Here is a 22732-nt window from a genome sequence, read left to right as displayed (position 1 = left end):
AGGTGCCTGAACACTCTAGTGAGATGAGGCCAATTACAAAACAATAAACTAATTTATTTTACATATTTAAATGAACAGCGTAATCATTACAATGACTTAAACTTATTTTGTAACGCTCCTCGTTACATAGAAACTCCACACTATTCCCATTTAGCGGGCTAAATATTTTCCGACTAGCATTCTCCCAGAATCTAGTCACACTAGGTCTAAGATGGGAGCTTTCTCTTCGCGGATCTATTTCCGTAACTGCCCTCACAGACCGTCCATATACTCTCCCTCAGTGTGCTTGCTTGGCGGGGCAGGAAGCGAAAAGCTTGACCTCTGACCCTCACCCGTGCTGCCACCATCCTATGCATGAGGTTCCCAGTCAGCATCCCCACCACCCGCCCCACCCTTGTTGGGCTCGCACGAATAAAGCCATTGAAACATTACACCCAATTTTCTCCGAGATGTGTTGAAGAACCTCACTGTCTCAAACTGATTTGGTACGTGAGAAATATCATCCTGGGTAGACACTTTAACAAGTCTAATTCTTTCTGTGCTGAATTCTAATCCACATTCCCAAAAGCTGTATGTTGTGAACTTAACCTCAGTTGAACTGAATTTAACTTAATAGCAATATCTTAATATGGATTACCTGAAAGTCCTCTGAGATTAAATAGTCAAAATTCCCAAAACACCTTTTTTGGGACTGGGGGTCCTTGCCTTTTGTGTAGGGAGGAGGTGGGAGATCACTTCAACTGTGCTTGGGATCTCACTTCTTATTTGCATGGAAGCTCGTATTTTTGTGGATGGCAACCTGTACTTTTGCATAATCATGGCAACCCATTCATTGCTCTTGACACATGTATCTGGCCCCAAGCTCCAAAAGATTGGGCATCCCTGGTTGAACACATCTTAAAATAGGATTTCTCTTCCTAACATGAACTGATATAAATAGACACGAATATAGATTGTGAAGCGTTTGAGCTGTTAAAAAAAAACTGCATAACTTCAACAAAAAAATTAACCATCAAGTAGAATAATTAAAAATTTTACATTAATTGATTTCAACTTTTAAGTGGCTGGGGCCCTTTCAATGTCTAGATTTTAAAAAGTTTACTTTAAATCCTATACAAGTTCCACATCAGCCCACCCCTGCCCAACAAAAAAACAAAGTCTGGCCTTCAACATAAGTCTTTTCCTGATACTCACAGGATTGTCAACCTTCAGAGCATGCTTAATCTCTGTGTGTATCTTCTGAAGCTTCTGTTCTGCCGTCATCTCTGTTAAATAAAGAAAGTTATCAGAAATGTGTTCAATCTTCCACAATACGCCTTTATAAACCGCGAGAGGAAGGCAGCAAGAAGACTAGCAAATGCTCAGCTCAGTCTCCGCCATTTGTTTAAGCTGTAGGGGTGATGTGTGTACTCATGCACGTGAGTCATGGACCTGCCTCAGATTCAGCTCATTTAGAGTGGTGTTATTGTTCCTCATTAGAGCCAGGAGACTTACTCCAGGAGTTAGTGGTCTGGTTACTTAAGAGTGTAAGACAAGCTTGGTAGATTAATATCATGCTGCTGTCAGCTTATAAAAGGATTCTTTGTAACTGCAAAACTTCAGATCCACAGATTCTCTGGAGAGGCTACTCCACCACAAAATATAAAGTATCCTTTAGGCCACCATGCAAGTCTAACTTGAGCATCTCCACAACGAACTTAAATCCCACGAGGTATGCACCTTTTTTCTTTTCTATTTTCTTAACTTGCAACTTTTCTTCTTTCTTCTTTTCCTTTTCTGCTTTGGCTGCCCTGCAGAAAAATAAAAACTCTTCAATCAGTAACTTCAGACTTGAGTTTCAGAAGCAACATTTTTCATATTCCAAAACAATAAAGACTTGCGCTTATATATTGCTTTTCGTGATCTCAGGGTGCCCCAAAGCACTTTACAGACAATTAACTACTTTTTTTGAAGTATAGTCACTGTTGTAATGTGGGAAACGTGGCAGCCAATTTGAGTACTGCACAGTCCAACGAACATCAATGTCATAATAACCAGATAATTTTTAAAAAAAATGTTATTGGTTGAGGGATAAATATTGGCCAGGACACCGGGAAGAACATACCTGCTCTTCTTCAAAATAGTGTCACGGGATCTTTTACGTCCACCTGAGGGGGCAGACAGAGACTCGGTTTAACGTCTCATCCGAAAGATTGCACCTCCGACAGTGCAGCACTCCCTCGGTACTGCACTAGAGTGTCAGCCTAGGTTTTGTGCTCAAGTCCCTGGAGTGGGATTTGAACCCACAACCTTCTAATTCAGAGGTGAGAGTGCTACCACACAGCTGACAGATTTTCTCACCTCCTCTCTGGAAAGCATAACTTCTTACTGGGCTGCGGTTCCAGGGGCTATAGCGGTCCACCAGAACCTCGTCTAAGTGGCTATTTTTCATGTGTGAGTAGTTTACTCTTTCGTGAGAGCATCACAGCCAAGGCCAATCCTATCTTTAGCTGGGACAATGCACGTGCTGGATTATGACTGTTGTGGGAACTTTGGCTGATTTTGCCCTCCTTATCCGAGGGACCTGATTGCTTTTTTTTTTAATTATTCGTTCATGGGATGTGGGCGTCCCTGGCAAGGCCAGCATTTATTGCCCATCCCTAATTGCCCTCGAGAAGGTGGTGCTTGTTCAACATCAAGTCTTGGATGACCCAGAACTTCCTCCAGTATTAGGAAGGCAGTGTTTTACTGAAAAATTGGATGCTGAACAGATTTTTGATCGCTTTGGTTATACCACTGGATAAAGAAGTGTGCTGGAGGCTGACTTGTTGCAGTTATAGAAGTACAAAACACAACGCACCTTTCTTTGTGCCGATCTTCCATCTTACGTTTTCTTTCTTTTTGTTCTTTTTCTTTTTTCTGTTGATTCTGTTTATTTGAGAGCTCGGGATGTGGTTTCTTAGACCTTTTCTTCACCTGTAAACAATAAAAAGTGATGTGAGTCCATTCACTTTCCTATCACTATATGTAGTGACAACACTTTAAAAAAATACACACTATAAAATGCAGGCAATGCAGCAAAGCAGGATACCAAACTCCTACCCCACATTTTCTAGAATGCATCCTGTTTTTCCTAGATTTACTGCATCTCCATATGCATTAATCCTTTCCAAAAGATAAGTTAGGATTTACCAGTATAGAGATGCTCTGCCTACCAATATGATTGAAAGCAGGCAAAAAACTTGTCTTATGAAGTATCAACCCCTCTCTCTTCTCTCTCCAAGCGTACTTCGCAATCAATACAAATTTATATTTGTAACCAAGGTATCTCGGAGGACATTTACACTACAACTTTAGCACTCGTGCAAAAGTTTGTAGTATAAATCCAGAATCAGAGCCCGAACTGATGCCAGTCTACAGTGGACTGAGGCTCTTTGTTCAGTGTCACATAGAGGCAGTGTGAGACTTCCTCTCCCAGAAAGCACAGCTAATACAATGTGAAACCAGGTGTAAAAAGTGCCTGGCGGTTCCTTGGATCTCCTCAACACTTCTTCAACTTGCATGCAATTTAATGAAATGTTTAGAGAATGCAGACACTGCCACGCACACCATCTAAACATTCAAAATGTAACTACATACAGCTCTCTCCTGGACAGCAGAATTTAAGTTTCAGCCAGGTGGTATAAACAGAGCACGACCTGGCTGAAACAAAAACTGCAGCTACCAGTCTCAAACTGATAGCTAGAGTGAAATTGCATCCTTAAGTTGGAGTTGGACTAATTCTTTTCACTGGGCAACCCAAGCCAATAGACTGGTTAAATCTTTTTCATATTTAAGTCCAGGAAAAGTAATATGGGCAGTACAAGAACAGGAAAGGGGGGGGGGGGAAATGGTATATGGCGATGTGTGGCATTTGATGCCAGTTCCTCACAGTGTTGCATGTTTGTCCTTCTGGTCACTGTTGGGTCAGTTTGCACTATTTTCCACCCTTTTATTGCTGACTTCTGAAAATATTTGAAAATCTTAAATAAAAAATTAATTAAGAACAATGACTTGCTGCACACATTCTGAGAGGTGGGGCTAAACATCCCTGAGGAAGTTAAGCAGCCAATCTACTGACTGACGAGGTTACATGCCTGATCTTATAAGAGGTTAGTGGAATAACCTTAATGTTCCTGGATGAAAGTTTAACTGTGATACACTGAAAACAAACTGGAAGAATAACCTTGCTAACTGTATGATCTTGGGCACTGTTCTAAAGCAAATTCAGATACTGTGATATATTTTACATAGAATTACATAAAATTTACAGCACAGATGGCTGTAAACGCTTCAGCCTTGTCTTTTGCACTCACGTGCTGGACTCCGCCATCATTGAGAATGGGGATGATTGCAGCGCCTCCTCCTCCAGTTAGTTGTTTAATTGTCCACCACATTCACGACTGGATGTGGCAGGCCTGCAGAGCTTTGATCTGATCCGTTGGGTGTGGAATCGCTTAGCTCTGTCTCTAGCATGTTGCTTCCGCTGTTTAGCATGCTTAGTCCTGAGTTGTAGCTTCACCAGGTTGGGACCTCATTTTTAGGTACGCTTGGTGCTGCTCCTGGCATGCTCTTTTACACTCCTCATTGAACCAGGGTTGATCCCCTGGCTTGTTGGTAATGGTAGAGTGAGGAATATGCCGGGCCATGAGGTAACAGATTGTGCTGGAATACAATTCTGCTGCTGCTGATGGCCCACAGCACCTCATGGTTGCCCAGTTTTGAGCTGCTAGATCTGTTCTGAATCTATCCCATTTAGCACGGTGGTAGTGCCACACAACACGTTGGATGGTGTCCTCAGTGCGAAGACGGGATTTCATGTCCATGAGGACTGTGCGGTGGTCACTCCTCCCAATACTGTCATGGACAGGTAGATTGGTGAGGACGAGGTCAAGTAAGTTTTCTCCTCGTGTTGGTTCGCTCACCACCTGCCGCAGGCCCAGTCTGGCAGCGATGTCCTTCGGGACTCGGCCAGCTCGGTCAGTAGTGGTGCTACCGAGCCACTCTTGGTGATGGACATTGAAGTCCCCCACCCAGAGTACATTCTGTGCCCTTGCTATCCTCAGTGCTTCCTCCAAGTGATGTTCAACATGGAGGAGGACTGATTCATCAGCTGAAGGAGGGCGGTAGGTGGTAATCAGCAGGAGGTTTCCTTGCCCATGTTTGACCTGATGCCATGAGATTTCATGGGCTCCAGAGTCAACGTTGAGGACTCCCAGGGCCAGGGCCAGTCCCTCCTGACTGTATATCACTGTAACGCCACCTCTGGTCGGTCTGTCCTGCCGGTGGGACAGGACATACTCAGGGATAGTGATGGAAGAGTCTGGGACGTTGGCTGAAAGGTATGATTCTGTGAGTATGGCTATGTCAGGCTGTTGCTTGACTAGTCTGTGGGACAGCTCTCCCAATTTTGGCACAAGTCCCCAGATATTAGTGAGGAGGACTTTGCAGGGTCGACTGGGCTTGGTTTGCCTTTGTCGTGTCCGGTGCCTAGTGGTCTGATGCCGGGTGGTCCGTCCGGTTTTATTCTTATTGTGACTTTTCGTAGCGAGATTTTACAACTGAGTGGCTTGCTAGGCCATTTCAGAGGGCAATTAAGAATCAACCACATTGCTGTGGGTCTGGAGCCACATGTAGGCCAGACCGGGTAAGGACGGCAGGTTTCCTTCCCTAAAGGACATTAGTGAACCAGATGTTCCCACCATTATTACTACCCACAGCCAAATAGCCTGCCAACACTCAGTGTAGACTCACAAATTAAGATAGCAACTTGGGTCAGTATCAGAACTGTACCCAACAATGAGTCTGCATCTTCAGGAACGTTGGCATGGAAATCTGAACAAAACGAAAACATTTTAAATCCAACCAATAATGAATATATATGAACAGATAGTCACCTCCTTTTCCTTTTCCACCTCAGAGTTTGAATCGGAGGAGTATTTCGATTTAGCCCGAATTTTCTTGGTCTTCTTAGATTCTTCTTTTTTCTTTATTACGTCTACTTCATCAATTATTTTGTCTTTTTCATCCTCTTTCTCTCTTTCTTCTTTTCGTTTTCTCCTCTCTTCCTCCTCCTCCTCCCTTTCCTTTTCTCTCAACTTCTTCAGCTCTTCCTCCTGCTGTTTCTTTCTCCTTTCCTCTATCTCTCTCTTTCGTTCCTCATCTCGTTTTTTCCAGTCACTGATCTTGTCCTCAGCATCGCTGTCGCTATCACTACTAAAATGAAACACTAAATGTAAGGCACATACATATTTTCATATGGGATTTCTAAACAACTAGCACAGGTGCAATGGGCCAAATGACTCCTCTTTGTCTGTACTTTCTATGATTGCTTGTTATTATTAAAAGGTGGGGTTTTACCAAGTAAAACCCCACCTTTACTTGGGATTACAAACTGGCTTGAGGTGTTTCTGCTCCATATCAGAGCTCCATTCCAAATTAGCCTGATTGCTCAGTGGGTAAATAACTCACCTATAGACTCATAGACTAGACCCCAGGTTTAATTCTCCTTCTTGACTGAATTAGTTGATCTCACTGAGGGTGGAGGTTGGTAAACTACAATTGACTTGAGTGTATGGTAAGTCACTTGGCAATGTATTAAATTCAACATCACGTAACGTAATAATGAAAATCATCCTTGCAAGTCGTGTACAAGTTTAAGGAACTAAATGAAGCTGTTACTACAATTACTTTACAGAAATACTAACATGCAAACAACATTGTTAGCTTTTCTTTAAAAAGGTATCAATTATTTTTTACGTACCGCTCGCCCAATGGCAAACTGCAAATCTTTCCTGATGGTGTGGTGCTGAGTGATGGGGATCGGGCAGGGTTGTGAAATTAAACAATCCAAGTAGCTTCTCCAGTCAAAGAACAAGGCTTTTGGGGCAGTATATGATGTCGTTTTAAAAAATATATATATTTAGAAACCTGGTTAAAGGGTCAGAGCCTGTGGTGCATCAAGTAGCAGTGATTAGATGACTAGATAAAATCAAATGGCAGTGATTAAGTAATGTCAAGTTTGGTTGAATGAATTTCTATTAGGAGGGGTATACTGAGCTATTAGTTCTGGAATCACAGTAAGAAAACTGATGGGAAATTTGGAAGAATAGGCTGGATGAATCAATATCCATAACGTTGTATTACTGTGTAAAAGCCCGTAGATTGTATGAAAAAGGGAACACCAAGGGATGCAGGGACCTTTATTTAAAGAGCAATGACTAATGCACTTCAAAATAAGTCATTTAAACTTTTTTTTAAAATTTGTTATTCTGCTCGTATCAAGGTAACCTACACTACAATAATACCCAATCTTAATCTTTGTGTATGCAATACTTTACAATTTCCAAAATTTAATTCCACTTAATATATTAATATACATCTCATTCTATGTCCAGTAGCTTTGGGAATTCAGATTGGTCTATTTTCAAAACCAAACGTTCTTGGCCATTTTACTAACCTGAGGCTGCTGGAGACGGAAGGTAACCTCTCAATCTTTGGCTTCCTCCCTCGAGGTTTAGGAGCCTTCTTTTGAGCTGCTGAACAGAAAATGAAGATGGAGGTGGTCATCTCTGAAATGAACCAGTGATTAATCTGACATTTGCAATTCACTTGTTCGTTGTACAAAGCACTATATTTTCACATAATAATGACTACACTACAGTATGTTTAAAAAGGTACAGATATTGTAGATGTCAAAATAACAGCAATCTACATAATCTATGTAAGATTTTTGTTTTATTTAATTGATGCACCATAGGAATGATAGGTTACAAATGTTAATAATGTGTAACAGAACTCAAATCGATTAATTTAATGTTTAAATCGTAGGTACGTAAATAACTAAACTAATAATAAATTCGTCCACTAGCCAATGTTAGGACATTACCAGTGGCTATGAAAATAACTGCTGAATGCAGAAACTATTAACTCTCATTGTGATACCTGGTTTCCTGCCTCTGGCAGGTTTCTTTATAGAGTCATCAGAGTCAGATTCTCTCTTATAATCTTCATCGTCATCATCTTCCTTCTCTTGTACCTGCTTCTTTTCCTCCTCCTCCTCCTCCTCCTCCTCATCTTTCTCCTCATCTGCCTCCTTCTCCTCATCCTCGGTCGCCTCCTTCTCCTCATCCTCATCCTTCTCATCTGCCTCCTTCTTCTTCTTCTCCTCCTCCTCCTCCTCCTCCTCTTCCTCCTCCTCCTCCTCAGAATCATACCTCTAGAAAGGTTTATACAGAGAATAATGGATACCTAGCCTATTAATCGAGGGGGAAAAAATTCACAAACTGCGACAAAGTCTAAGTGATTGATAAGTCATCCAAAAACTGGATGACTGCTTGTAAATCAGTCATCAATAACTGACATTTGTATAGCACCTTTAACTAATAAAATGTCCCAAGACGCTTCACAGAGAGAGAGTCAATGAAAGAACAATCAAAAAGATAAGTTTGAGAAGAATCTTAAAGGCAGAGAGGGAGGCAATGCAAAGAGGTTTAAGAAATGAGTTCCAAAAGGTTGCACCATGACGGTGAAGGCTCTGCCACCAATGCTGAAGCAGAGAGAGGGATTGATGGGAGATGCATAGAAGGCCACAGCTGAAGAACCAAAGGGAATGGGCTCGGACAAAGGGCTGGAGGTGGTTGCAGAGAGAGGGTGGAGTGAGGTTATGGAAAAACCTCTAAAATGAGGATTTTGAATTTGTTGCATTGGGTATAGGGAGCCAATGGAGGTCAGCAAGAATTTAGTGTGGGACAGGAAGCAAGCACAGAATTTTGGAACAGCTGGAGTTTGTACAGGCTGGAGCTTGAATGACCAGTGAAAAGGGGCATTGGAGAAGTGGGGGCAACAAAAGGTGAAGATAAAAGATGGGATAGGAGAACAGGGAGGCAATATTGTGGAAGTAAGTTGTCTTGGTTATAGATAGGGTACAGGATTTGAAGCTTAGGTCAGAGTCAAAGAGGACACTTGCGTTGCATACCATATGGTTCAGCCTCAAATGAGCATGGAGGATGCAATTGGGGCAAGTTAACAGACTTTTTAGTAGGAGCTAAACTATGTGGCTTCCATTTTCCCAAAATTCTAACCTACAAAACCCAATGGAGTAAACTTTAAAATAAAAGTAACACAATCCAGTAAATCAGTTACAAATTTGACACAAAAGATTAAACAATATAAAATTTTCTTAGACCATTTGGATAGACTGCAGGTGAAGAGAAGAGGTTTAATAAAAACAAAATGAAACACAGCTTTACCGTTTACTGTTTCACGACTGAGTCGCTGGCACTGTCTGCAGCTTATGCACTGTCTCATTGATGCTGGCACTGAGCATCGGCAAGACTCTGGTGGGAGTTATCTACAGGCCTCCTGACAGCAATGATGTAGTAGCAGGATGCATAAATACTGAGATCAGAGAAGCATGTAGCAAAGGCAAAGCAGTTATCATAGGAGATTTTAATTTTGAAATAGATTGGGAGATGCAAAACAGCTCTCGTTGTAAAGGCAATGAATTTCTAAAGTGCATCCAGGATAGTTTTCTGAAACAATATGTTTTAGAACCGACAAGGGAACAGGCCATACTAGATTTAGTAATGAGTTACGAGCCAGATTTCAATGATGGCAAAGTCCAGCACATGAGTGCAAAAGACAAGGCTGAAGCATTTGCAACCATCTTCAGGCAGAAGTGCTGAGTGGATGTTCCATCTCGACCTCCCCCCGATATCCCAACCATCACAGAAGCCAGTCTTCAGCCAATTCGATTCACTCCACGTGATATTAAGAAATGGCTGAGTGCACTGGATACAGCAAAAGCTATGGGGCCCCGACAACATCCCGGCTGTAATGCTAAAGACTTGTGCTCCAGAACTAGCCGCGCCTCTAGCCAAGCTGTTCCAGTACAGCTACAAAACTGGCATCTACCCGACTATGTGGAACATTGCCCACATATGTCCTGTCCACAAAAAGCAGGACAAATCCAATCCGGCCAATTACCGCCCCGTCAGTCTATTCTCAATCATCAGCAAAGTGATGGAAGGAGTCGTCGACAGTGCTATCAAGTGGCACTTACTCACCAATAACCTGCTCAGTTTGGGTTCCGCCAGGACTACTCGGCTCCAGATCTCATTACAGCCTTGGTCCAAACATGGACAGAACAGCTGAATTCCAGAGGTGAGGTGAGAGTGACTGCCCTTGACATCAAGGCAGCATTTGACCAAGTTTGGCACCAAGGAGCCCTAGTAAAATTGAAGTCAATGGGAATCAGGGGGAGAAGTCTCCAGTGGCTGGAGTCATACCTAGCACAAAGGAAGATGGTAGTGATAGTTGGAGGCCAATCATCTCAGCCCCAGAACGTTGCTGCAGGAGTTCCTCAGGGCAGTGTCCTAGGCCCAACCATCTTCAGCTGCTTCATCAATGACCTTCCCTCCATCATAAGGTCAGAAATGGGGATTGTCGCTGATGATTGCACGGTGCTCAGTTCCATTCCCAACCCCTCAAATAATGAAGCAGTCCGTGCCCGCATGCAGCAAGTCCTGGACAACATCCAGGCTTGGGCTAATAAGTGGCAAATAACATTTGCGCCAGACAACTGCCAGGCAATGACCATCTCCAACAAGAGAGAGTCTAACCACCTCCCCTTGACATTCAACGGCATTACAATCACTAATCCCTCACCATCAACATTCTGGGGGTCACCATTGACCAGAAACTTAACTGGACCAGCCATATAAATACTGTGGCTACAAGAGCAGGTCAGAGGCTGGGTATTCTGTGGTGAGTGACTCAACTCCTGATTCCCCAAAGCCTTTCCACCATCTACAAGGCACAAGTCAGGAGTGTGATGGAATACTCTCCACTTGCCTGGATGAGTGCAGCTCCAACAACACTCAAGAAGCTCGATGCCATCCAGGACAAAGCAGCCCGCTTGAATGGCACCCCATCTACCACCCTAAACATTCAATTCCTTCTCCACTGGCGCACTGTGGCTGCAGTGTGTACCATCTACAGGATACACTGCAGCAATTCGCCAAGGCTTCTTCGAAGGACGAGGGCAGCAGGCACATGGAAACAACACCACCAGCATGTTCCCTTCCAAGTCACACACCATCCCGACTTGGAAATATATCGCCACTCCTTCATCGCTGGGTCAAAATCCTGGAACTCCCTACCGAACAGCACTGTGGGAGAACCTTCATCACACGGACTGCAGCGATTCAAGTAGGCGGCTCATCTCCACCTTCTCTAGGGCAATTAGGGATGGGCGATAAATGCTGGCCTTGCCAGGCAAGTGAACGAATAAAAAAAAAGTTGAATTTTTTGGTCACTAATAAGGTAGATAAGGGAGTGTCCATGGATGTTATCTACACGGACTTCCGGGGGGCATTTGATAATCTCTTGTGTGGAAACTTATCAGCAAAAATGAGAGGGCACAGAATTGGAGATAGCCTTTTGACTTGGGTTGGAAATTGGTTGGAAGGTAGGAGAGAGAGAATGGGGATAAAGGGTAGGTAAGTCTGATTGACAGTATGTGACAGGTGGTGATCCCCGGTGATCTGCTGTGGAGCCTCAACTTTTCACCATATTTATTAATGACTTGGGTGAAGGAAGAAAGAGTTGTATATCCAAGTTTGCAGACGACACGAAGTTAGGAGGGACTGTAAGTAGTGCCGATGGGAGCAGGATGTTGCAGAGACAGACAGATTAAGTGAGTGGGCAAAACTATGGCAAATGGAGTTCAATGTGGGCAAGTGAGGTCATCCACTTTGGACCCAAGAAAGATAAATTTTCTAAATGGTGAGAATCTAGAGACTGTAGAGGAGCAAAGAAATTTAGGGGTCCAAGTACACATTAAAAGCCAATAGACAGGTACAAAAAGCAATCAAAAGGCTAATGGAATGTTGGCCTTTATCTCAAGGGGGCTGGAATACAATGGGGAGGCAGTTATGCTTCAGTTGTATAGAAACTTGGTCAGACCCCATCTGAAGTACTGCGTTCAGTTTTGGGCACTGCACTTCATGAAGGATATAATGGCCTTGGAGCGGGTGCAGCGAGATTTGCCAGAATGAACGCGGGGCTTAGAGGGTTGAAACATGAGGACAGGTTTCATAAACCTGGCTTGTATTCCCTTGAGTATAGAAGATTGAGGGGTAATCAGATCGAGGTGTTTAAATGTTAAAAGGATTTAATAAGGATAACAATTTCCTCTGGTCATCCTCTGGGGAATCAAGAACAAGGGGACATAATCTTACAATTAGAGCTAGGCCATTCGGGATGAAATTAGGAAGTTCTTTTTCACAAAAAGGGTAGTAGAAATTTGGAACTCTTTTCTTCTTCTTCTTCTCCTCCCCCCCAACTCCCTCCAAAAAAAGGCTGTGGATGCTTGGACAATCGGAGCTTTGAAGACGGAGATAGATATATTTCTGTTAGGGAAGGGTATCAAGAGATATGGAACAAAGGCTGGAAAATGGAGTTGAGGTGCAGATCAGCCATGACCTAATTGAATGGCGAAGCAGGACCAAAGGGTTGAATGGCCTACTCCTGTTCCTAAAAACAAATGGAGAAAGGACATGCCTCATACTGATGAGCGCAAAATTCACCAAAATATGAAACAAATGTTAAAAAGGTGGATTAGCATTATGCATTTTTTTTTTGGGCAAATCGAATGTTTACTTAATGACGCTGGTTGCTGGATTTCTGAAATGGAAATTAGAGGAGTACATTTGTCTACCATTTATGCACCTACACACTGGAAATTGATTCACAATGTTGGTGTCCTGTTCCTGAGCTTCAAATCTCACATCCTATCCATCACCAAGACTGCTTACCGCTGCAATATTTCCCTTTCCCATGCTTACCTCAACCTTTATTAACACTTTCCTTATCTCATAATATGTCATCCACACTGGCTTCCCAAGCTCCATCCTACACAAACAAAAACATAAGAACATAAGAAATAGGAGCAGGAGTAGGTCAATCGGCCCCTCGAGCCTGCTCCGCCATTCAATAAGATCATGGCTGATCTGATCCTAACCTCAAATTTAAATTCATGTCCAATTTCCTGCCCACTCCCCGTAACCCCTAATTCCCATTACTTCTAGGAAACTGTCTATACTGGTAGATATGTAGGTGGATAAATGGCAAACAAATATGCTCCTTTACTTTATACTTCCGAGGAACTGAGGGGGTGTTTATCCTGCCACACACTGACACTAACACAGTGCAACTGCAATTTTTCAAAGGGTCACCCAAGGTGAAAGGACCGATTACCTTTTTCTTCCTTCCAGCTGCAGGGACTCGCCGAGGTGTTCTGGAAATTACTTTCTTTTCTAGTGTGAACTCCTAAAGGACAAAATGTGAAATAAATCAAAGAGATTTAATGTTGACTGCCCTGGAGATTGTCCTTGGCTACTGTGTAGCTGACATCAAGATCCACAGTACTTTCATCACAAGAGCAGGGTACACACTTGTAAACAAATAGTCATGTTCTTCTGTATGGTTTATTTTTTGCCCCCATGAAAATTTCGCAGGGGTTACTGGATAGCAATCAAAGTGAGCAGGTTCTCCCTCACTAACCTTGAAATACCAAGCCCAGTTATAGTGATCCAAGTACTATCTCAGCAGAGGTTAACTATTCACCACAGACCAGGGACAAACCTGGGACCTTTCTGGCCTGTATGGCTCAACTACTCACTAGATAAACTGAGTCATCACGCGAGCCGTGGAAATATGAAAATTCCACTTCAGGTTGAAGTGGGGGGGGGGGGGGGGGGGGAAAGAGACTGTCAATCCATTATTTTACAGGAACTGCAAGTAAGTAGAAAAATTGTAAAAATTAATTTTTATTTTTCTCTTCAGTGAATCAGCATTTACTACATTTATACTCACTTGGTCACTATTTTTCTCAGATTCCGAAGATGTTGCTTCAGAATTCTCCTCCAGCGAGTTGGAGCCACTTTCCTCCTCCTCCTCCTCCCGCTCCTCCTCTTCTTCACTTGATTTATAAGCTCGTTTCAGAGGTGGTTTCTACAAATTTGGAAAAGGGAAAAAGTAATTTTTTTGCACTGGTCAGCATTAGTTTGCTGCTGGTTGAGATTTATCATCTTAAAACAGGCAACTTTGATGACTAATCTGTGCAATTAATAAAAAAGCATTAACTACACACATCCTTCAATCACCTGCCACCACTTCCCCCCCAACCACACATTACCGTCTAATTTTATAATGAACATAATATGTAATTAGGTAAATTCAAAATTTCCTAAAAATCATAGTTCTCAATATAATTCATAAACTGCAAAGATGTATTTTAATTTGTGTTTCAATGTCACCTTCAAAAGGTTTAAAAGAGATGTGGATGAGAACTTTCACTAGTTGATCAGTGTGTCTATAGTAAGATGTGCTACAGGAACATGCAACAGAGGTAAAAATGCTACTCTGTGAGCATTTTATACCAACTATTCTGAAGATGCTTTCATCGATTCCCCACCTGTAAATACAAAAAGACTGGAAAGTACTACTTCCACTGACTACAAAATTTAGCCTTTTCCAATAAAATTACCTGTCCCTCAGAGATTCTCAGCTTCATGTATGTATGTATGTATGTATAAAAATATATATAAAAAATAAATACATTTATATGATAAATATATATTTAAAATTATATATAACTTGTAAAATGCCAAAAAAATCTAAATGGTTCAAAAAATAGATTAACTGCCACAAAACAAGACGCAACGGTGTAATTTTAACATTTTAGACAAAAACAGCCACAAAGACCGCAACTCCATGCAAGTTTGTTTCCTGATATTAACACTAATTTTTGATTCAGCATCAAGAACAATATCTAAAATTCAAAAAAAATGGTAAAAGGGCTAAATTTGGCTAAAAGTATACTACGGCAGTGGGGAAACAATACATACTGGAAACCCCATACAATATATTACATCCTAACAAACATGGAGAGATCTGGCATGCAGCTCAAGTGCCTACTACCTGTTTGGCCAAGGAGAGATAACTGTATCATCAATGTAACATAATGAAGTCAATAGAATAATAGTAACTTTTTTTTTAAAAACTTGGATCGAGATGCAAACTGTTAAAATTGTAACTATATTTGGGAAATTCATCTTGGGATAAACTAAAACCAGACAGCAAAAAAAGTAATTCAAGGGAAAAACCAGGATTAGGTATTGTGGTTTTGTTCTAGTTAAGCCCCCATCCTTTGAATTTAATTCCGTCAATTATTAGTTGATGACTATTTCCTAGGCTGATTTTATTTTTTAAATAAAAATCAGAACTGGGTTGTTGCAGATAATATGTTTTGGGAGGCAAAGATCTTGCTTGCCCATGGTAGCATTTTGGGTTTTAACTGAGTAGACTTTGTTAATTTATAATATTTCTTATAATGTTAAATGCAGCATTTTTTACTTAACATTAACCAGCAGACATGAAAGTAGTTTGGTGGCCATGGCCGTTGAAGTGTTAATTAGCTACCAATAGAGAGTCATGCTAGCCATGAAACTGTTTATTTGTATAAGTTTCTATAGCTTTGAGACAATGAGGAAACTCGAGGTAAGTCAGTTAAAATGACCCAGTACTGACAAACATCTTAGGCTGATAGCAAGAATGGTGTTCATTCATTGTTGATGAATTAAACCAAAGTAAACAGCCAATAGTGAAAGACATGTTATGTTTAAGGGTGGGTCCAATTTGGAGCCCATGATCGACAGCTCGGCAGGCCAAACCCTCAAGGGAAGAGTAAGACAAGTTTTTATTCTTCTCTCAGAGACACCAGAAAAGTATATGAACCAGAGCAGCCTGTAACAGAAAAAACAGGGCTAGTTAGCTTGGGAATAGCTAGCTTAAAAAGTGGGCTTTCACTTAGAGCATCAGTGAAATTTCATCTTTGTTTATCGTGGAGCGATGGGCATAGGCAAGGGATGGATCGCACTGTGAAACTGTATTCTGCTTATTCATGCATTGTATGCAAAACACAGTCTATTGGTTTCCTACATTACAACAGTGACTACACTTCAAAAAGTACTTAGTTGGCTGGAAAGCGCTTTGGGACGTCCTGAGGTCCTGAAAGGCACTATATAAATGCAAGACTTTCTTTCTTTCTTATCTTTCCAATTGTGCCTTGTCTCACCAGAATGTTTTATCAATCTGCCTTCCGTAAAGACAGGAGAACACGTCGCGGTACTTGCAATATTACAATGGCTAAAAATGCAGCAAGGGTTCTATGTTACTATACATGGGACAGGAATTTGTTTAATTAGATAATGGTGCACTCCTGATTGTAGGAGATGCGAGGTCACATATGGGAGCGACCAATGATACTGAACTTGTGCAAAATCTGAAACTATGTAATATCCATATATTGCAAAATCAGTTTTCAGCCTGGCACTAGGCAAGAAAGAACACAATTGCATTTACGTAGCACCTGTCACATCCTCAGGATGTCCCAATGTTTCACAGCCAATGAAGTATTTTTGAAGTGTAGTCACTGTTATGTAAGCAAACATGGCAGCCAATTAATTCACAACAAGGTTTCACGAATAGCAGTGAGAAAAATGAGCAGATAATCTGTTTATTGTCGTGTTGGTTGAGGGAAAAAATATAGGCCAGAACACCGGAAGAACTCCCACGCTCTTCTTCAAATACTACAATTGGATTGTTTACATCCACCTGAACAGGCTCAGTTTGATGTTTCATCTGAAGACTGTGAAGCACTCCCTCAGTACTACATTGAAGTGTCCATCTGAATTATGTACTCAAGTTTTGGGAGCGGGGCTTGAACCCATAACCTCCTGACTCAGAGGATAGAGCTGTCAGCCAAGGCTGACAGTGGAAAGTGGTCACCTTGAATACTTGCAACATCTCCCCTTCCTGTTTCACCTCCTCCCACGAGCACCTATACTAGCAGGATGATTTTTTTTTAAATTTGAGAACATACACAGTTCCCAGCCCCCCATAGCAGTGATGTTATTTGACTTGGTATAATAGCAACAGAATGTTATGAAAGAAAGAATCTTGCTTTTTATACTTAAGCCAATACAGTTTAATGTTGACAATAAACTTCTTGTGAGATACTTAAAACATCACCACATATTACTCCCAACACTACCCAGTGTCGCCAACACTCACAATTGTTCTAATAATTAATGATCTTGCACTATTCTTTATGTGTGCAATTCATATGGATTCTATCCCCATAAACCATGTGAAATAAAAGAATACTGGAAAGTCAATAATTCATTAACTAAATTGCGAGTGTTGGCAGCACTCCCCACCATTACTAGTGACAATTAATTAGAATGATTCAGGTCATCATTAAAGCTTAGTGTACAGCATTAATGTGATTTACCTGCACTTCACCCTCATGATACACAGCTCAAAATGCTCTCTATGGACACAACCCAATTTCAGGAGAACAAAAATCTAAAATAGTATTGAGCAATTAAAAACCACAGGTTTATGTCTTCCCCCTCCCATTTACCTTCCACTTTGCTTTCAAATTTGGAGCTCTTTTTACTTTTCTGATGACCTTTCACCGCCCAACTGAGATAAACATTATCTATCATTCACCATGAAAATTTTTAACCCCTTTACAGCTTTTAAATAAGAAACTTTTCATAGGTTATTAAAACCATTTACAGTTTCATTGTAATAGTACTTTGTATATCTGGCTTTTGATGTTTACCTGGTGTTCTCCAATTTCCTCTGTTTTGTTTACTCCTATAAAGCAGCTTTCCAGTTCTATCAAAGTGTCCACATTTGAAATGCTAACCTGCATTTTCAGATATTGCCAGACAAACATTTTATCTTCTTATTTCTATAATTGCACTGCTGTCTGTATATTATATATATATTTTAAACACAGTACCAATATTTTATATGCCCATCATTACACTTCACTGAAATCCTTGTGACAATACATGGGTAAAACATTTAAATTCAGCACCATGGGAAGTGGGGCGGTAACCACAAATACTACTTCTATGTCAATATTGTTCTATTCAAGCCTTATTTAAATTTGGGTTGCATTCCACTGCTTCAAGACAATTATTCGATTTGCAATCTTAAATGTTAGTGAACACTGTATGGTACCTGCTATTACTGACATTTGAACAGAACAAAAATGAAGGACAGGAAAAGTCCAGATGGTCCATAAAGCCTGCACACCGTGAACCCATCTGCCTTATCCCCCACTAACCAGCCATGCAATCTCCTGTGACAGACAAAATTCTGTGCATTGATCGTTAATGGAAACCTGAATCATTTTAATTGTAAAAGATTAATGTTCTAGCATCTAAAATACTGCAATGGGTCCAAGTTCATAACATCCAATGTCTTTTTTTGGTTCCTGTGTACCATCATGATACATCACCAGCTTTAATTCTAGCATTACTGTCAAGGGAATCATTACTTACTACACTAAATCATTGCTTCATTGCACCTACACTATTATTATATAACTGAAGTTGTACAACATTACCTAGGACAATAGTAGCATTAATGGAGTTTAATGGAGCCATTAGTTAGTATTAATGAGGCAATTTCATAGAGCTATACAACAAGAGATGCAATGGTACCTGGTCTTAATAGTTCAAATAAATAGCAAGAGTGTTTGAACCATCCCTTGATTGCAGTGCTGGAGTAAACATTTCATGGCACTTTTCTATTGATAATGTGCTATTGTCAGTAAGAGTACTGTGCAGCTGCTGCTGACAGCACATCATCAATATAAAAGAGGTGAACTTTGCACTTTGGCTCTAGGACCCAATTTTAGTTAGGCTGCAAGAGTAGTCGCCAGACACAGTGCAAATCAGAGGCTTCCGTACCGGTCCTCCAAAGAGCCTGGGGGTAAGCTGCAAAAGAAAAACTGCTTGAAAATCACAGGTCTTGGAATGCATGCCATTCGCCCGACATCTGGTATCAATGAAAAAACTTTTGCAGATACTGTATAGGGGAGCAAGACATATCACCTTTTATTAACTGGTATCCACAGTAGTGATTTTTATAGAAGTCAAAGGCCAATAACACATTGCGTCTGCAACTAGTTTCCAAAAATGTAATTTCTAGTGGTGTGTAGCAACAAATTTCCTTCATTTGAAATACTGGGTAGACCAAGAAATCAAGTCTGCAATACACAGCTAACTCAAGCTGACTAAATTTGTATTCATATCCCAGCATTTACAACGTGGTGTGTGTTTCTTTCAAACAGTCAATTTCCATTGTTGTATTAACAAGGCCAAAACTACACAAAGATAGGTGATCATATACATGAATCCCCTCAACTGTCCAATGGGTTATTAGGTAACTGCACTGCCTGCTGTGGTACTGATCCATAATACTATAAGAAAGAAAGAAAAAAAGAGAGAAAAAAAGAGAACTTGCATTTATATTCATAGAATGTACAGCGCAGAAACAGGCCATTTGGTCCAAAAGGTCCATGCTGGTGATAATGCGCCACACAAGCCTCCTCCCACCCTTCTTCTAACCCCATCAACATATCCTCCTATTCCTTTCTCCCTCAATGTACTTATCTAGCATCCCTTTAAATGCATCTATGCTAGTTGCCTCAACTACTCCTTGTGATAGCGAGTTCCACATTCTAACCACTCTCTGGGTAAAGACGTTTCTCCCGAATTCCCTATTGGATTTATTAGTGATTATCTTATATTTATGACTTCTAGTTCTGGTCTCCCCCGCAAGTGGAAACACCTTCTCTACGTCTACCCTATCAAACCCTTTCATAATCTTATAGGTCTCTATCAGGTCACCCCTCAGTCTTCTCGGAGAGAAAATAGCCCCAGCCTGTTCAGTCTTTCCTGACGGGTGTAACCTCAGTTCTGGTATCATCTTAGTAAATCTTTTTTTGCACCTTCTCCAGTGCCTCTATATCCTTAGTACAGTACTCAAAGTGTGGTCTAACCAAGGTTCTATACAATTTTAGCATAACTTTCCTGCTTTTCTATTCTATCCCTCAAAAATAGGGCTTTTCACATCCTTGGAATGTCCCAAATGATTCAAAGCCATTAAAATACTTTTGAAATGCAGTCACTGTTATGTAGGCAAAAATGGCAGCCAATTTTCACACAAGGTCCTAGAAGCAGCAATGAAATAAATGACCAGTTAATCTTTTTTAGTGGTGTTGGTTGAGGGATAGGTGTTGGTTGGCACACTGGTAGAACTTGTTCTTCTTCGAAAAGTGTCATGAGATCTTTTACATCCACCTGAACAAGCAGCTGGGGCCTTACTTTAACGTCTCATCGAAAGAGAGCACTTGTGTCAATGCAACACTCCCTCAATATTGCACCAAAGTATCAGCCAAGGTTATGTGCTCAAGTTGATATTGAGCCCTCGACCATCTGACTCAGGCGAGTGTACTACCAGTGAACCAAGCTGATACTTACTGCCACTTGGATATGATACTCAAGAGCAAACAGCGTACCTCAGCATGAATAAACATCTTCAAGAGAGAGAGGATAGAGCGGGGAGGAGGCAGCAAAATAAGCCTCCTTCTCAATAAGGCTAGATATTTAAAGAACAAAAAGACCAACAACAGTCTTGTTTGTAACGGTTTACCTTTGCAAGGAGGGGTTTCCTCTTAATTCCACTCTGTTCAATGCTGTCCTTATCAGATTCCACTTCACTCACTCCTTTCTCCTCTTCCGCCCCACTTCCTGGGACCACTTCATTTTCTGGAACTTCACTGTCTGATGAACTTGATGGCTGAACAAAAGAGTCAGAAATGGGGTCATTTACCAAATCTTGGCACACAAGAAAGTAGAAGTTGCAGATTCATTATTCATTCATTCCCTTCATTTTCAAGGAAAATGCACACCAAACCAACAATCAGCAGGGTTTTGTCCTTGGGAAAACAGTATAAACAAACAACTTACATTTATATTGCGCCTTTAATAACAACAACTTGCATTTATATAGCGCCTTTAACATAGTAAAACATCCCAAGGTGCTTCACAGGAGCGATTTATCAAACAAAATTTGACACCAAGCCACATAGCAGATATTAGGACAAGTGACCAAAAGCTTGGTTAAAGAGGTAGGTTTTAAGGAGCATCTTAAAAGGAGGAGAGAAGAGGAGAGAAGGGTAGAGAGGCAGAGAGGTTTTGGGAGGGAATTCCAGAGCTTAGGGCCTAGGCAGCTGTAGGTACGGCCGCCAATGGTGGAGCGATTAAAATCGGGGATGCGCAAGTGGCAAGAATTGCAGGAGTGCAGAGATCTCGGAGGGTTGTTGGGCTGAAGGAGGTTACACAGATAGGGAGGGACGAGGCCATGGTATATGATTCGAAAACCTGGATGAAAATTTTAAAATTGAAGCATTCCCGGAATGGGAGCCAATGTAGGTCAGCGAGCACAGGGGTGTTGGATGAAAGGATCTTGGTGTGCGTTAGGATACGGGCAGCGGAGTTTTGGATGAGCTCAATTTACTTTAATACAGTAAAACATCCCAAGGCGCTTTATAGGAGCATGATAAGACAAAAATTGACACTGAGCCGAAGGAGATATTAGGACGGGTGACTAAAAACTTGGTCAAAGAGGTAGGTTTTAAGGAGCATCTTAAAAGGAAGAGAGAGATGGAGAAGTTTGGGGCGGGGGGGGGGGGGGGGGGGGGAGAAACGGAGTAAAATGTCCAATTTCTTCACAGAAAAGTGTGAGGGAACACTGGGCAGCAGTTAAGGGAGATAAAGATGTTGGTGCTACAATTTGGGCTTCTCCAGATACTTTATCTTGCACTCAACCCAAAAGTTAGCTCCCATACACAAGCCCTCAACCTCCTATAAAGCAAAGCAAGGTCTTGTGCCTGCACTATTTTGAGTTAACGTGCCTTGAACAAACAATGGTTTATTATCTTTGGATTACACATAGAATTTCCACAACATGCCGACATCACTTGATTAATATCAATCATGCCAGACACTTTCTTACAGATAAGAGTCATTTACAGAAGCAGCATTAACAGCCAATTATTAGTCAGTCCAAACACCAGCCTGTAAAGCTGTACTTAAAATTACAGTACCCAGTGCCAAACATAAAATGTCTCAAAATTCTCGTGGATCTCAGACCTAACATTAAGTGCAATTTCAAAGCATTCCATTGACCCTAACTCGCCAACTGCCTGGTGAAGCAGAAATTTTCTGAAGAACCAGTTACCAGACAAAACTAGACCATATTAATAGAATGATTACAGCACGGAAGGAGGCCATTTGGCCCGTCGAGTCCATGCTGGCTCTCTGCAAGAGCAATCCAGCTAGTCCCACTCCCCTGCACTATCCCTGTAGCCCTGCAAATTTTTTCCCTTCAAGTACTTATGCAATTCCCTGTTGAAAGCCACGATTGAATTTGCCTCCACCACCCCCTCAGGCAGTGCATTCCAGATCATAACCACTCGGTGTAAAAACGTTTTTCCTCATGTTGCCTTTGGCTCTTTTGCCAATCATCTTAAATCTATGTCCTCTGGTTCTTGACCCCTCCGCCAATGGGAACAGTTTCTCTCTATCTACTCTGTCTGGACCATTCATGATTTTGAACACCTCTATCAAATCTCCTTGCAACCTTCTCTGCTCTAAGGGGAACAACCTCAGCTTCTCCAGTCTATCCACGTAACTGAAGTCCATCATCCCTGGAATTATTCTCGTAAATCTCTTCTACACCCTCTCTAAGGCATTCACATCCTTCCTAAAGTGTGGTGCCC

At 41.4% G+C, this 22732-nt stretch overlaps 1 protein-coding gene across 3 annotated transcripts in view; it reads right to left on the bottom strand.

The window, feature by feature from the left end:
- Nucleotides 1-22732, bottom strand: part of hdgfl2 (HDGF like 2) — a 69347-nt gene that overhangs the window by 9753 nt on the left and 36862 nt on the right. The window contains exons 4-12 of one of the 3 annotated variants that reach the window (XM_067968120.1): nt 20602-20748; nt 13897-14034; nt 13279-13350; nt 7963-8236; nt 7478-7556; nt 5916-6234; nt 2840-2955; nt 1720-1790; nt 1195-1265 (exon numbers count right to left, since the gene is read on the bottom strand). In XM_067968120.1, the coding sequence (XP_067824221.1) occupies nt 1195-1265; nt 1720-1790; nt 2840-2955; nt 5916-6234; nt 7478-7556; nt 7963-8236; nt 13279-13350; nt 13897-14034; nt 20602-20748 (1287 nt within the window). The remainder of the gene's footprint in view (nt 1-1194; nt 1266-1719; nt 1791-2839; nt 2956-5915; nt 6235-7477; nt 7557-7962; nt 8237-13278; nt 13351-13896; nt 14035-20601; nt 20749-22732) is intronic. The other 2 variants (XM_067968122.1, XM_067968121.1) reach the window with 2 other exon arrangements.

The sequence above is a fragment of the Heptranchias perlo genome, chromosome 29, assembly GCF_035084215.1.
Source record: "Heptranchias perlo isolate sHepPer1 chromosome 29, sHepPer1.hap1, whole genome shotgun sequence".
Taxonomy (NCBI): domain Eukaryota; kingdom Metazoa; phylum Chordata; class Chondrichthyes; order Hexanchiformes; family Hexanchidae; genus Heptranchias; species Heptranchias perlo.
This window is presented reverse-complemented; position numbering and strand designations above follow the sequence as displayed.